This window comes from Haliotis cracherodii, unplaced genomic scaffold (assembly GCF_022045235.1).
Source record: "Haliotis cracherodii isolate W230 unplaced genomic scaffold, xgHalCrac1.p SCAF_2, whole genome shotgun sequence".
In the NCBI taxonomy this organism is placed as follows: domain Eukaryota; kingdom Metazoa; phylum Mollusca; class Gastropoda; order Lepetellida; family Haliotidae; genus Haliotis; species Haliotis cracherodii.
Window position 1 is genome coordinate 43334671 of NW_027266275.1, and position 14731 is coordinate 43349401.

The window sequence follows — 14731 nt, forward strand, 5'->3', positions numbered from 1 at the left end:
TTGTCACTACAGGGGTGAGGAACTTGGTACATTCGACGTGAAAGAGGTCACTTCCTGATTACTTTCCCGACCCTCCTTCCAGTGTTCCATCGAATTCTACCCATTTGTACGACTACAAACAGACTAAAACATGGGTTTTTCAGATTAAAAACGATGTTTTATTGGTCTGTTTTCCGTCGTACGTTCCCACCCAGCCATCCCCACTGGGAAGTAATCAAGTCCAGTCCTGCTTGATGGCTTAATCTTCGAGATTTGTGGCATGTCATAATGGTCCAGTCACTTCATCAATGAGACACACACGTTACGAAGATGTGTTCAGACTCATATTTGTGCATCCAAAACGCAAAAACTCGCTCTTCAGCCATCACTGGTTGCACACTTATCACCGTAGATAAGCCAATATTCATAGATAAGCCAAGATATTAACTTGGCCCTTGAAATCTTATCTGCAGTAGTCTTCCTTAGTGGTATAATAGAAGAGCGTTTGCCCGGAGAGCGGAAGGTCCGGGGTTCAATCCACGGCTGCATCACCAAAAGATGGCACGCTGCATTAAGGGGCTAAAACAAGGATTGGTCGGCTTGATTGAGTCCTTTTACTGTATCTGAGTAGAGTATTCATGTTAAACTGTGGCATGGTAGCTCAGTGGGCTAGCACTATGAATTGGTATCAGTCCTGACGCTCACTCACTCACTTGCATCTCGTCATCTATCATCAGAAATAGACTATCAACCAATTCGTATTGAATTAAGCAACTTAATCCTTTCGTTACACCATCGGTAATATAAAATGTTCATTGCATATCTGGACTCATGTTTGTAATCGATTTTATTAGTTTTAATCAAAATTTCTTTCAATAATATTTGCATTAATTTAGGAGAAATCTTGAGTCACTCTGATACTTACAACTTCCGTTTTCCCTGTTCCATAAGGTCCACTTTACCACATACCGTGACAGCACCAACTCACCGTTATTTACAGCAACCACCATCATATTACCCGCTTTTGACACCTTGAAACAAATCTTAGTTGACAGAGAATGGATACATAGATGATAACTACCATACTTATACACGTTAAAAGTTACATTTGTTGTAGTTTGACAATTAAATGTCAACATTTTATTTTTGCGATGGGAATAGCAAGATTGCGTGCAACCTCAGCGGGAGGGATGGGAATTGGAGGTTTAAAGTGTATCACAGTATCTTGCAATGCACAAGGCTGTATTGCAGTACGTATCAGGATATATTGTATAATTCTAAATTTTTAATTTTTAATTCAGAAACAATCTGATACATTTAGGTATGAATTAAAGTTCATAATTGAAACCAAATAAGATGCTGGTACAACATAAAGTTTACTCATTCAATAAATACGCAGCCATCTTTGGGCCCCGGATGCTCGCTCCTGGCAGCGAAGGCATTTGACAAGTACATGTATATAACATTACGCACATGATAAAAATCCCAATTTGAAATCAACAGATATATCGAGCATGAAAAGTGATATTGTGATGCGTATCATGGAAAGAAAGAACCTCAATTGACGGATATACCGGTAATACCACACACCTTTACTCAACAGTGATTAGTCATATTGTTCCAAAGCGATAAAAGTATCCGACAATATACAAAAGTATCACCGGTAGATTGGGAGAAAAGGTGTTAACAGCTGATTGCTATTTCCTGCTTACCACCATGATATGGCTGGAATATTGCTTAAAACGGCGTAAAATCAAACTCACTATTTCCTGCTTAGTTTACGAGACAATAGACACAGTAATCTTTATCACTACATATAAGACAATGCCAAGCATAACAAGTAACAAGAAATACAATCGAAGTGGTATATCACCATGTCAAGAGATGTTCCTTCTTATGATGACATTATCTTTTGTTCAAATCATTTGATTTTAGTTAGTTTTCATCCTTTTATTTATGCTGAAAATATTTTGATATCAATGCTGGCACCAGTGTCTGTCTTTGTTGACTACCGTGCCAGGGCACAGTTTAAGACTCCCAGATAAGTCCCTGATCACTTCAAAACTTCAGACCTGTGAAGGTCTGGGGTAGAATAGGTCTTCAGCAATGCTGTAAAAAGCGACTATACTTGTGGTAAGAGGCGACTAACGGGATTGGGTAACTTGTTGACTTGTTTGATACAATTTCGTAGATCGATGCTCATGATATTAATCACTGGATTGTCTGGTCCAGACTTGATTATGTACAGACCGCCCATCATCTTGCTGGAATATGGTGAGTGCGGCGTTAAACAACAAACCAACTAACCAAAATCAAAGCTTCAAAAGGTCTCACAAATGTTTTTTTTCTTCAGATTTTACAGTCACAACTCCTGTTTTGTTCATGGTGGTGTTGAGAAGCCAGGGGAAGAGCAACCTCCTGTGATGGGACAGGCTGTGAGTGTGCTAGTTCTCTTTTACCCTGTCTTATAGATTCCACATTTGCTAGTTACTCTTCGTGAGCAAATTTGACTCAGCTACACAATTTCTTAATCAGTTGATTTCTATCTTGGACATCAAATTAGAATAAAGGCGAAACTTTGTATGCGCAAAATACACCCAGAGACCTGAACAGAACAGTTGAAAGAGCTAAGATATATACTATGGTCATGATTAATGAGATACAATAGTTTTATTTTTAACACCATGAAAATGGGGATGCTTCAAGGTTTTGCCTAAATTTGACCACTGCTGTGGCACTTTGTTTTTGAAACCACACACTGCTTGGACATCTCAGGGATACCATATCAGCGTTAGAAATTGGCAGTAGTCCTAAAGTCCTTGCCAAACTGCCCAATAGTTGAGGTATCATAAGGACAAGTAGACATTTGCCATTTTTAAGGGTTTTGCTCTATGTTATCATTATAAGGACTAGTGGACTATCAATGTTAGTTTCTACCGCTGCATATCATTCCTATGTCCGTTATTGCACTAGGACATCAAGGTCACAATCGGTGGACAAAAGTATTCATCACTTTCAATATGATGCCCGTTTGTTTACAAAAGTTTGCATCCTTGAAGAATTGAATTGGGAAAGATCTTTTGGAATAATTGTGGAATACATTTCCCCAATAGATCTATGCTCCAAATGAATATGTACCCAAATATTTTATATATTTTTATTCCATGTATTGTTTATAAAAGGTAGTTATTAATTGTGGAATCATATGTGAACTGATAGGCATTTTGCACCATTATTAACTGCAACCACTATCAGATTACTGCCATTGACATCTGAAAACAAACATAAGTTGTCGTTTGTTTGTTGCTTAACACCACATTCAGTTATATTCCAGCTATGTGACAGGTGTATGAATAATCTGGACCAGACATAAGACATTGACAACAGCATTATGTTCAGCATTGTGTACAGAACACTCAAATCATCACTCATTTTTCTTGCTGAGACAACTCAAGTATAATGCTCAAATGATCCTTTCAGTCTTCAAAAAACAGCAGAAGCTACAAGAAATACAAGATTACAAGAAATGTAGCAGCATTTGTTTGTTTTTTCTAGGATATTCACAAGAAGATCATGTCTCTCAACTTCCGAGACTGCCATGCAAAAATCCGTCAAGTGGACAGTCAGGCTACAGTTGGAAATGCGGTTGTTGTGCAGGCAAGTAGTATTTATGTCTTTCTCTCCTCTCTCATCCTCCATATTTCATTGCTCATCAGCTTGACTGGTGCCTTTTGATATTTGACAAAATTATATTTTTATTATGACCCCAGCATATAATGTTGGGGGTATAGTCGATGCCTCGTCTATCTGTTCGTCCGTAATCATTTTGTTTCCGGAGCGTAACTCGGAAACCGTTTTATATTTTTCAACAAAAATTGTGTTCAAATGCAAAATAAATTTCTAGTGAGAAATATTCATGTTACAATGTAGACGGAAGTTGTATTAACTCTTTAAAAACCAGTCAACCAGAAACTTTTGCTGCTGTGACACCGAGTTCCCAGTGACTCTTGTGTGATAGATGAAGCCAAGGAAAATATCTGCTTGTAAAACATCTTTGCTACTAGACCGGAGGCAGATATTACCGTTGATGTGGCATCAATCAATGTGCGGCACGGCCTCCTTGAACTCTAACCCACTAAGTGACATCAATATTCATGACTGACAATGCAGTCTTCCCGCCAAATTGGCGTTCGTATAGCCTGTATCGGTAAAGGCCTCCACTTGAAACATGAGTGTGGCATTTACCGATCACTCATCCACAGATAGTCCTAGTTGTATATGAAAATATTTAGTGAATTCAAATGATTGATATTTATGTTTCCATTATTTAAAATTAACATATATGAGATTTATATGTAATATACAAAATAATACACAATAATACACAATAAAATAGAATGCAAAATACACAAGAAAGCCGTGTTCACACAATTTACAAGTAGATGAAATTATTCACATACCTAAACCTAAAGTAAAGCGCTAATGTGAATAAATTTAAAAAACAAAATAAAATATATAATAGATCAAGTATAAATATATAAACTCATACTTTGTAACATGTAAAGTATTTTCACAAAAAATACGATGGAAAATCGTAATATCACATTGATAAAAATTAGCAAAGATTGTTATAATGATAGCATTTAGTGGAGTAAATCTCTTTTCAAAAAGGCAATCTTCAAACACTAATCTTATTTCAGGAAACAATGAATTGCCTAATTGGGTCTACCAAACAAAGACAAAAATACTCACAAGAAATTTTAAGTGAAGCTGTTTCTATGATGAAAGGCGGATCTATTTCAATTTCTAAAGCATCTAGAGTTAATGGCATTCCCTACACAACACTTCATGATCATTATAGTGGCAAATATGACAATAGAAGTGAAGAGAGAACTGGGTTATTGCCATGGTGAAAATAGGTTTGGGACGAACAATGCAGGAGCTACTTACCACAGTTCAGAAAATATTAACGGAAGATGGCTGTGACATTTCGTTTTAAGAGAACAAGCCCAGAAAAGATTGATACAAGGGGTTCCTCAAGAGACATCCAAATATCTCTGCTAGATCACCGGTACAATTAGCTAAAGAGCGTGCACTTGCCAGCAAAGATGAGGGGCTGGTTTGACAACTTTAAACAGTATATCACTGTAGAGATCAACCAGCCAAGATCTTCTTTATTATCCAACTAGGATCTATAACGCCCACGAAAGTGACTTCCCAATGTGTCCACAAAGTGGGGAGGTTTGGGTACAAAGAGGCTCGCAGGTACTATACAATTTCACTGCCAATGAAAAATCTCAAATAACTGTACTTGCATGTGTTGGCGCAAATGGTCACTACATGCAACCTCTAATAGTGTATCCAGGTCAGCAATTTCCATACAATCCGTTGGGAGGGCTTTGAAGAAGCTGTCATGGCTAGATCAGAGAATGGGTGGATGGACTGTGAACTCTTCGCTACATGGCTCAAAGATATTTTTATTCTAGGTCTTGATCAGCGGCGAGTTCAGCGCCATGTCCTGCTCCTAGTTGATTGGCATTCTACTCATCTAACCATGACAGCTTCTGAAATCTGTAGGGATAGTGGCATTGAACTATATTGCTTACAATAACATGCTTCACACCTGATACAGCCTCTAGATTTGCGACTTTTCAGCTCATTGAAGGACATGTGGCTGCAGTCTTTAAGAAACTACCAAATAGAACATGTAGGTGATTAAGTGACAAAGGTAACATTTGCCGGAGTATTCTGCCAAGTCCTGCATTAGTCAACCACTGTTGACATAGCTGTAAAGGGTTTCAGGGACGCTGGGCTATTCCTCTCTAATCCGCCATCAACTTCTAAGATGGCTCCAAGCAGCGTCTTTGGCCAGTCCTCTATCCTGACACGTGAAGCTAGTGGTACCCCCACTGCATCACCTGTTGCTACCCAGCCCATGTTAACAGTTCCTGTTTCTGAGACAGCACAGCCCGTGACAACTCCGTAAGAAAGTTTCACAGCAAATGTCATTAACATCTTTTCAAGCTGCACTGGGTGAAGAGACGGTAATGACTTGCAGAACGATGAAGTGTACAAGATCTGGATAGTAAAGAAGAAGTCTTGTGTCCCTGATGTTTCTGTCCAGAATATTGCAGATACTGCTTCATCCGACAAGGTTCCATCAGTCTTTGAGAAATAGCTTGCAATAACTTCAGCTAAGCCGCAACCAGGACAGGGTCAAAAGGGAGTGGCAATGGCCAAAGTTGTCACAGGTGACAAGTGTTGAAAGATTTTGGAGGAAAAGGAAAATAGGAGAAGAGAGGGAAAAAATCAGAAAACGATTTGAAAGAGAACAGAAGAAAATAGACAGATTAGAACCAGAAGCAAAGAAAAAGGAAGAAAGGGAACTGAAAAAGAGAGGGATGAAATGAGGAGACAGAGAAAAGGAGAGATTATTGATGAAAGCTGAACGAGAAATGAAAAGAGAGTTGAACCAAAATGGCAGTGCGACATCTGACGAAGGAGAGTTTTCTGTGGATGACAGTTCAAATGACGCCTATAGCGATGACATGGTTGATGCCACTATCTGTTTCATGTGCAAGGGCCCAGAGAATAATGTACCTAAGGATTGGATCGGGTGTAACCAGTGTCCCCAGTGGTACCGAAATATTATGTATGTCAGTTTTATATTTTGTCTTTGGTGAGCAACAACAAATAGAACAAATTACACTTCCGGGTTTGTGACGTCACTCAAGTGTCTGTTAACGTATGGCACAGGAATGTACATATAAGAGACAGTGCAGCTGCAGTAACCTGAATACCACAAAACACTAGGCAGAAATATACTGTAAACAGCTTTATTTCTGCGCCGTTAAAATATTGCGAATACCGCACCAAAGACAATACTGCGACGAGATATTTTTGCGAGTTGCCGTGTTGAGATGACCCCTCGATTACTAAACAATAGACAGCTTCTCTCCGAAGCTAGTTAATCTGAGTTGGCCGGAAAGTTAATAATTGATAATTGACTCAACTCAGTGTCATGACTGTGAGTTTGAATGCAAAATATATAAGAAGGATTTAAATCAAATTGCGAAATACGCATCAGTCAGAAAGCACACGTTAAATCTCCAAAGTAAGTAAGTAAGCAAATTGCAAAGGACACTGACGCAATCAACCGAGGTTGGAAGAAGGCATGATTACTGTGAGTTATCAGTGACACTAATTGGTCTGTTTACACGGTCATTTGTATCATTAAACTTATAGAGTAACTTGTGGTTCTGATTGGTGATTTCAACATTTGATGACGTGTTGCAATGAATAAAGTATGTATGTACTATTTATACTTATTTTTGCGTTTTTAATTTTTGCGATTGAGTCTCGTTCGCAAAACTCGCAATAATAAAACGGTCGCAAAAAATTCCCTGTTTACAGTATATACAAGCTTTGTGTGGATCCATCCTTTCTTGGAATGACAAATGAAGAGATTGAAGCGCTGCAGTTTGAATGTGCCTTCTGCTAAAATGTTTCTCTGGTGCCGTTTTGCAAAGAGTAACATGTTGTTGGTTCACGAATGTAAATACATTTAAACTTTCAACTGGATTTGATCTGTTTTCTTTCATAAATGAGTATATTAGAATATATACTTCTGCCTAAGGTTCTGTGGTATTCAGGTTACTGCAGCTGCACTGTCTCTTATATATAACAAAGTCGTGACTGAATATTATTATTAAGTTTCAATGCATTGATAACATCCTGCCACTTACAACATAAAAAGAAAGACTGTCTTCTGTCTGTGAAGGGTTACGTGCATTAAATTCTTTTGCGCATTGTATTACTGAATATTGTTTAATTAACATTATGAGCAACATTTGAAACTTTAGATTGGTTCCCCATTCCTGCACCAGACCAAGCTGAGAATCCTTGGGAACCAGTCAAATTGTGTTTAAATCATGCAGGGGAAGTGAGTTTATAATTGCGCTTTGGTTTCAAAGTACCAATGGGTGCGCGAAAGAAAAGACCGTAACAAGGCATTGTGTTACTGCTGCAGGAAGGAAGGTATGTAATATACAGGGATGTGAAATCTCTGTTGAAACGCGAAAAATCACGTTTTTTAGAACAGTAGTTCTCGGGGGAAATATATCTGCGTAAAAATATAATCAAAGACTTAAAAAAACACTCCGAAAAATATGATTGAAAACCGGACAACCGTTGCGGATTGTCCTGTTTTCGATCAGAGCTTTCAGCAGCATAGGTTTTCGGACATGTTTTCTATCACGATTACTTGCACTATAACGTGGTGTTTGGCATAACACAGAAATTGTAAATACTCAGTCAGATGATGGCTTGTTTTAAGATAAAGTTGTCTTTTAGCCTACAAGTGAACAATCTCATTAAAATCTGATCTTAGTTCTCGCTATCGCTAAACAAGGATCTGAGGACATCCATTTAGGGGTCACATGGTTGACATGGTATTTGATAATTTGTCGGGTGATTTTTGTGACAGAAAAGTGTGCTAGGGAACATTGTAAGGATGATGTGGATAATAGTAAGGAAAGAGGGAGGCATGTGCATGGCTAGTGACTATACAAGGGTGAGTTCGCTTTTGAATCAGTACTGAAAAAATGTAGCAGGTGAAAGTGGCTTGTTCGAAAGTTCCATGACAGTTTGCAGTAGCAGAAGTATTTGACACAAAACCATTTCATCATTTTTGTCTGAAGACTATTGGGAGCCGCTATAGAATCTATGATAGCCACTAAACGAGAAGATTTACCTAACCCTAATGATTGTAAAGGGATGATTGATCGTATAGGGGATCCAAGGGCTAAAGAGAGAATGGGGTAACCTACCCTAACACTAGGGATATTTGAATGTGTTCAGCGCCTATATGTATATTAGTTCCCGTTTAGAACCATTTTAGCCACTTGAATTATGAGAAAAACGAAATAAAAAATATAAGTGTTTTCGTAAACTAGCGCTTGCTCTAAAATGTGCTGCCACAGTCTATATTTATTAAACATATTCAAAACTCTCCACACCGCTTGGCGTATTCAATGACATTTTGTGTACAGATGATAGATCACTGGGAAGAGCTTATGCACACTCGATGACCCCTGACTTCAAAGGACATTGTTTCGCTGGGGTGACTGGCAACAAATTACTACAATTTACATCATAGGGTATTGTCACATGTTTGAGGTACTGTATTCTAAAGGCTGAAGTTAGGCCTATAGTTGTTCATGTGGTTAGCGAGAAAACTATGAATGTTTCTTCACCGTCCGAAAACCCACATGGGGATATATGTTGTATTAATGTCTTATGTTTGCAATGGAGTTTTGTTTTTTTCAACAAAAGGTAAGTAAGTACAGTGTATGCTTCAACATGGGGAAAGGTCAGACATTGCACGCTTGTGACAGTTGTCCTTGTGTCTGAGGGATGGGGGTTGAAGTTTATGGCAGTATTGCTCCCATGCCCGATTTTTAAAAAGTACTGATTTAACTTCGAAATTTTACTGCTTCTGCCATCTTTGTTTATTTGACTTTTTGACTTTTGCCATTGACTTGTCCCTTTTCTTGGTGTGAATGTTGTCCAAACTGCACAAAATTCCTTAAAATGCAATCAAATGTTATAAAAAAAAGACCCCCTAGACTTTTCCTCTCTTTTTTTTGGGGGGGGGGGGGGGGGGGGGGGGGAATCCTGCTCACATCCCTGAATATTTAGATAGTAAGGGGAAAGTGCGCTAAATTTGCAGAGATGGAGCAGTCATCAGAAATCTGTTTGTCATTGTTGGGATTACAATTTTAGGATTTGGAAGTTAAACGAGAAAAGAGTCCTTGAAAAGTGCTTTAAAAGTGCTAGAATTTAGAGTCCAAAGATCTGTCTGAACCCTACACTATATTTGTGCAAGGCTTTTATGTCATAGTTAACAGGTAGTGATTGGCAACTTAAATTGTACTTTCCATTACCGTAAGCATTTGTAGCTACCCTGACTGTAAGTCAAGTGAGCTTATGTTGTGGCGCAGTCTGTCTGGTCATCAGGCTGTACATTGTTAACCACATCTCTGAAACTCCAAGTCATGAAGCTTTGTTTGGATGATCCCAGCTATGGAGCAACTAGAAAACTGCTCCCCAAGTTCTGATCCGATTTTAACTGTTTTTGGCCAATTACTCAGCAGGTTTCATTGTGAAATTTGAAAGATATGTCAGGGGATTGTCAGTTGTCTGATTTACAGGTTGGTTCCTTTGCAGGTTACTGGAGAATTGTCTAATAATGGTGAGCCCATGAGAAGATTCATGCAAACATTTGTGCTTGCTCCTCAATCCCCGAAGAAGTACTATGTGCACAATGACATCTTCCGTTACCAGGATGAAGTGTTCCATGATAACGACAGTGACGATGCTGAGGTGGCAGAGGAGGCTGGGGGTATGCAGCTTCTTGAACTAGGAGATAACAGCTTCTGTAGTGGGTATAGATTATGTAGAACACTGAATTAGTAGTATCAGTTAAAGGTTGATCCTTACACCTCCACACTGAAGATGGTGGGGGATGTTCATGAATACATGTTGAGCTCACCTGGCCTGAGAGGCCATGTGAATTTATAATATTATATTGTCACCCGTCAACCTTTAGCATTAGTATCCACACACTCCATCATTTTGATGGCTTCTCAAATATGGCGTGATGGATTCAACGGATGTGGATTATGTTGATGGTTGTTACAAGTTGAAAGTTCCAAGTTTGTCCAAAGCAAAATAGTGGAATTTTAATATGGCAGTCAGGTAGCCATTTTTATCTCCCCGGTTTGAAAAACGGGGCGGGATATAGTGATCAGCATGTCCATTCAACAGCTGTCCATTTTCCTTTTCTGAAGCAACTCCAAAACTGTAAATTTTTAAACTTATCCTATCTCACTCTATGCATTTCATCCTTCTTCCGATCTTTGTGTGGTAAGGTCCCACAACAAAGTTTCCACCCTTTGCATCACCATGATGCCCACCCTCTAACAATCAGGTCACAAAAACACGAATAAGCAACCTGAACTGCATAGAGTGAGATAGGATAAGTATTATAGATATACAATTTACTGTAAAATTTACAATTTTATATGTTAATGTTAAGCAATTGCCAAATACAGGGAATGTAATTAATAAAATAAATTACAAATATAAGTTCAGATATACAATGAACACTTTTTATGACCAGACAGTATAATTGCAAGATTAAATTCTTCAGTACAGATTTATTGACATGTTATTTCCGGTTTTACATGCTAATGGTAATGTCTTTGCGTTGGGGAAAAAACAACTCATCACAACTCATTATAGCATGTATAATGCTCAAAAAAGTGTGCACTATACTTAGAAAAATAGGTAAACATTACGTTGTACCAGCAACCTTTTTTTTTCAATTTCTGAACTTCAGTTAATACACTGGTGTTTCAAATTTTTTCTGAATTCTAATATGTTGTCATACGTATTGCAATACAGCCTTGTTTGATATACCAAAACTCGATTACCAATGATCTCAAGTATCCTGCATGACCTTGTTAAGGAGTATTTGGTGCCTTCGACAACCTTATAATGGAAACAATGTAGGTTGTTGCATTCTTCTGATTTCTAAGGTGCGGAGAATTCACCTGTGTAGCAGATTTTGAACCAGAAATTTGCACAGACAATGCTGCACCTTGAACCTCAAAACTTCCATGAGCTTTGAGCTTTATTGCCTTATTTTTCAAATAATGACACTGTCTTGTGTGGCTATAGTTAGGGATTAACTCAGTTCATTGAGATATAAATCGAAAAATCGTATTTCGAAAAAAAATACAGTCAATGCTTATAATTAAATTTGACAATGAAAACATGTTTTATCTACAATAGTTTAACCAGATACAGTTGTATATATCAAAGCAGACAAATATGACGAGACTGATAAACATTCCGTGTGTTGGAATACAGACTGTGGCGTGACATGAATCAAGTGATCGTTTAATTTATGCACACAACTTGACACATCTACAAAGTCAGTAGCCAATCAACGGAGTGTATGATAAAAACAAAGACTTATGCATAGTCAGTTACCGCCAGATTCAAACATTAGTTCCCTGAGAATGGGAAGTCAGTTGGAAAAATGCTAGTCAGCAATGAAACCCGAAGACATGAAAGTTGTGGAACCGAGGCGAGTGGTGAAAAAAACAGGCGAGCAAACCTCCACGTTTGCTGTTTTATTCCTTCTCAGCCTTCGTTCTCAAAGAGTTGTTTGGACAATGAATATGCATGAATTCCGCTTATTGTCATGTTCATGACGATAGGGAATTCCCTCTACTGTAATATTGGAATTCTCGGACATTCCGTAGTTATAAAAGTAGTCTGCTTCGGTGGGCATGGCTTAATGTTTTACACTCATTGGGAATTGAATGCAATAACACGCGACCAATTCAGCTAATCAGAATGCAGGAATTTCAATGAATTCAACGAAAATTTAATTACAAGCATCAATGTATTTGTAACCATGTTTCACATACGTCTAGGCCAAATGAAAATGTATAAACCTGTAGCATAAACCTGTGTCATGGTACTATTTATGTTTTGATTTTTCACATGAAATTACGCTTTTGTACCCTTCTGATCACTCCAAAGTTGCATTTAATGTTGGCATCTCTCCTCTAGCATTCCATATCTCATTGTCATGACTGATGAGACAAAATTAGTTGATTCTTATTCATACATCAATGAAAATTTTTTTTTTTTTTCAGACTCTGAACAAGATGTTGTTGAAAATGGTCAGCAAGTGGATTCAGGGACTCAAGAGTCTTCTACATCTTTCTATGATCAACCTCCACCTCTCAGGTAACCATAGTAATACCTGCATGATCATTTCTCTTAAAATGAAGTGCAGCAATTCTGATTTCTCTGTCCCTTGCCTTGACTAGCTGTTTATTTTAGCTCACTTGGTTTGAAAGAGCTTGGGTCGTCTTAAGTCGTCCTGTGGTTAACATTGTCGTCGTGTTCTCCAAAATGGTTTGATATATTCCTCTGAAATGTGGATGTTGTTACCATTGGTTTGTTCAAGTTTGTTCAAAGTCTCTGAAAATGCAGACGAGTTAGCATTCAGGGTTTTGTAAAACATCTTCATGTCATTGTCAGTTTCTGAGGCAAGGTTACCTCCACCTCAAATATCATTAAATTTTTCATACATTTAGGTCCTCTCTGAGCTTATTGACACAAATTGTTTTATCATATTTACTCTTGAATATGGCGCAATGTAAGTTCTAACAGAATAACGAGGTGTAAATGTGGTTTTATGGATCTCTCGTTTTATAGCTAGATCTTGTGCTTGTCATTCTGAAATGCAGATAAGATATTGATTATTGTCAGAGGATATCCAAGAATGGACTTCCTCATTTGGAAAGGTTAATGTCGTGACAGAGGCAAATCTTACTCAAAAGTTTGTGGTAACTTTTTCAAAAAGGTTGTAATGCAATTAAACTTAATGTGTCTTTTGTCAGTTTCTGAGGCATTGTTCCAACTACAGCTATGAGACTTTCCATTGTCATCTTTGATGTTGTGACCACCTCTGTGGTCTTGTGGTTGAGCTTCCGCCCAGCCTTCAAATACCAAAAGATGTTAAAAGATGGTACTTTTTGTTACCCTGCCTAGCGCTTAGTATGAAGGGGCTGAAACAAGGACTTGTTGGCTAGTAGTCAGTGTACTGTGTCTGACTGGGGTATTCATGTTAAACTGCGGCATGGTATCTCAGTGGGCTAGCACTATAAAATTGGTATTTGTATTGACTAGTGCACACACGTCAACACAACACAACACATTGTCAAATATGTTACACATTTGTTTGTACAGTCCTGAAAATGGAACTTATAAGAAGTTGTCTCGATTACGGTCAAGATCTTGGAAATGTTCTGTTTTTGTTAGTATATTCAAATACTTCTAGTTGGTATATTTTTTAACTTATTCTGCATTACCCGTTTTACTCCTGCTTTTACTGCTTGCTTTTGACAGAAATGAAGCTATGATTGGTCCTGCAGCAGAGAGAGAAAAAAAGGTTGTTCCATACCATGAGCAGGAGTCCCCAGTGATTACCACTCAATCTACTACTTAAACAAATTGAGCGCTTTCCACGCCAATCGGTACCTCTGACATACTGCAATCGCTTCACGCTACCGAAGTGCAAAGTGTTATTGTAGCTTCTATGCCAGAGTCTACAGCACAAGCACAGCAAACAACATTGGTAATGTCTTCAATCTCTTTAAAATCAGATCTTAGTTCTCGCTATCGCTAAACAAAGATCTGAGGACATCCTGTTTCGGGTCATGTCAAAGCGACCTATCATCCGACCAATAAGAGCGTAGCTTACCAGATCATGAAAGTGATAGGCAAAATGTGTTTTCTAATCATGCAACCTCGAAAAAGTTAACACGGGGTATTCCGAACGTCAGTTATGGCCCGTACGACTGATTCTGTCAAAATTATCATTTGAACAGAGGAGGCGTTGCACACTACGTGAGCAGCACTGCCATACAATCGCAACCATATGTTAGACATTCGGGAATGTTCGTTTGTTCAGTTTTCAAATTTTTAATCGAGAACTGTATCAACATTTTTTTCAAACGTAGTCTGAAATGGAAATTGCCAGGTTGAAACGAGTGCCGTAAAGCTCAAGAAAGCTGCTTTCTAATTGGCTGATGTCGACTTTTTGTTAGTCGTTTCAGTGGTCGGTCAAAGTTCGCGAAAGGTCGTTCTGATGTGACCCGTAATAGGA

At 38.3% G+C, this 14731-nt stretch overlaps 1 protein-coding gene across 3 annotated transcripts in view; it reads left to right on the forward strand.

Annotated features, from left to right (window-relative positions):
- The window catches only part of LOC139468133 (ras GTPase-activating protein-binding protein 2-like), a 50518-nt gene that overhangs the window by 10883 nt on the left and 24904 nt on the right, over window positions 1-14731 (forward strand). For 2 of the 3 annotated variants that reach the window (XM_071249903.1, XM_071249904.1), the window contains exons 3-6: window positions 2333-2414; window positions 3535-3636; window positions 10207-10420; window positions 12711-12804. In XM_071249903.1, coding sequence (XP_071106004.1) covers window positions 2333-2414; window positions 3535-3636; window positions 10207-10420; window positions 12711-12804 — 492 coding nt within the window. The remainder of the gene's footprint in view (window positions 1-2332; window positions 2415-3534; window positions 3637-10206; window positions 10421-12710; window positions 12805-14731) is intronic. The other variant, XM_071249905.1, reaches the window with a different exon arrangement.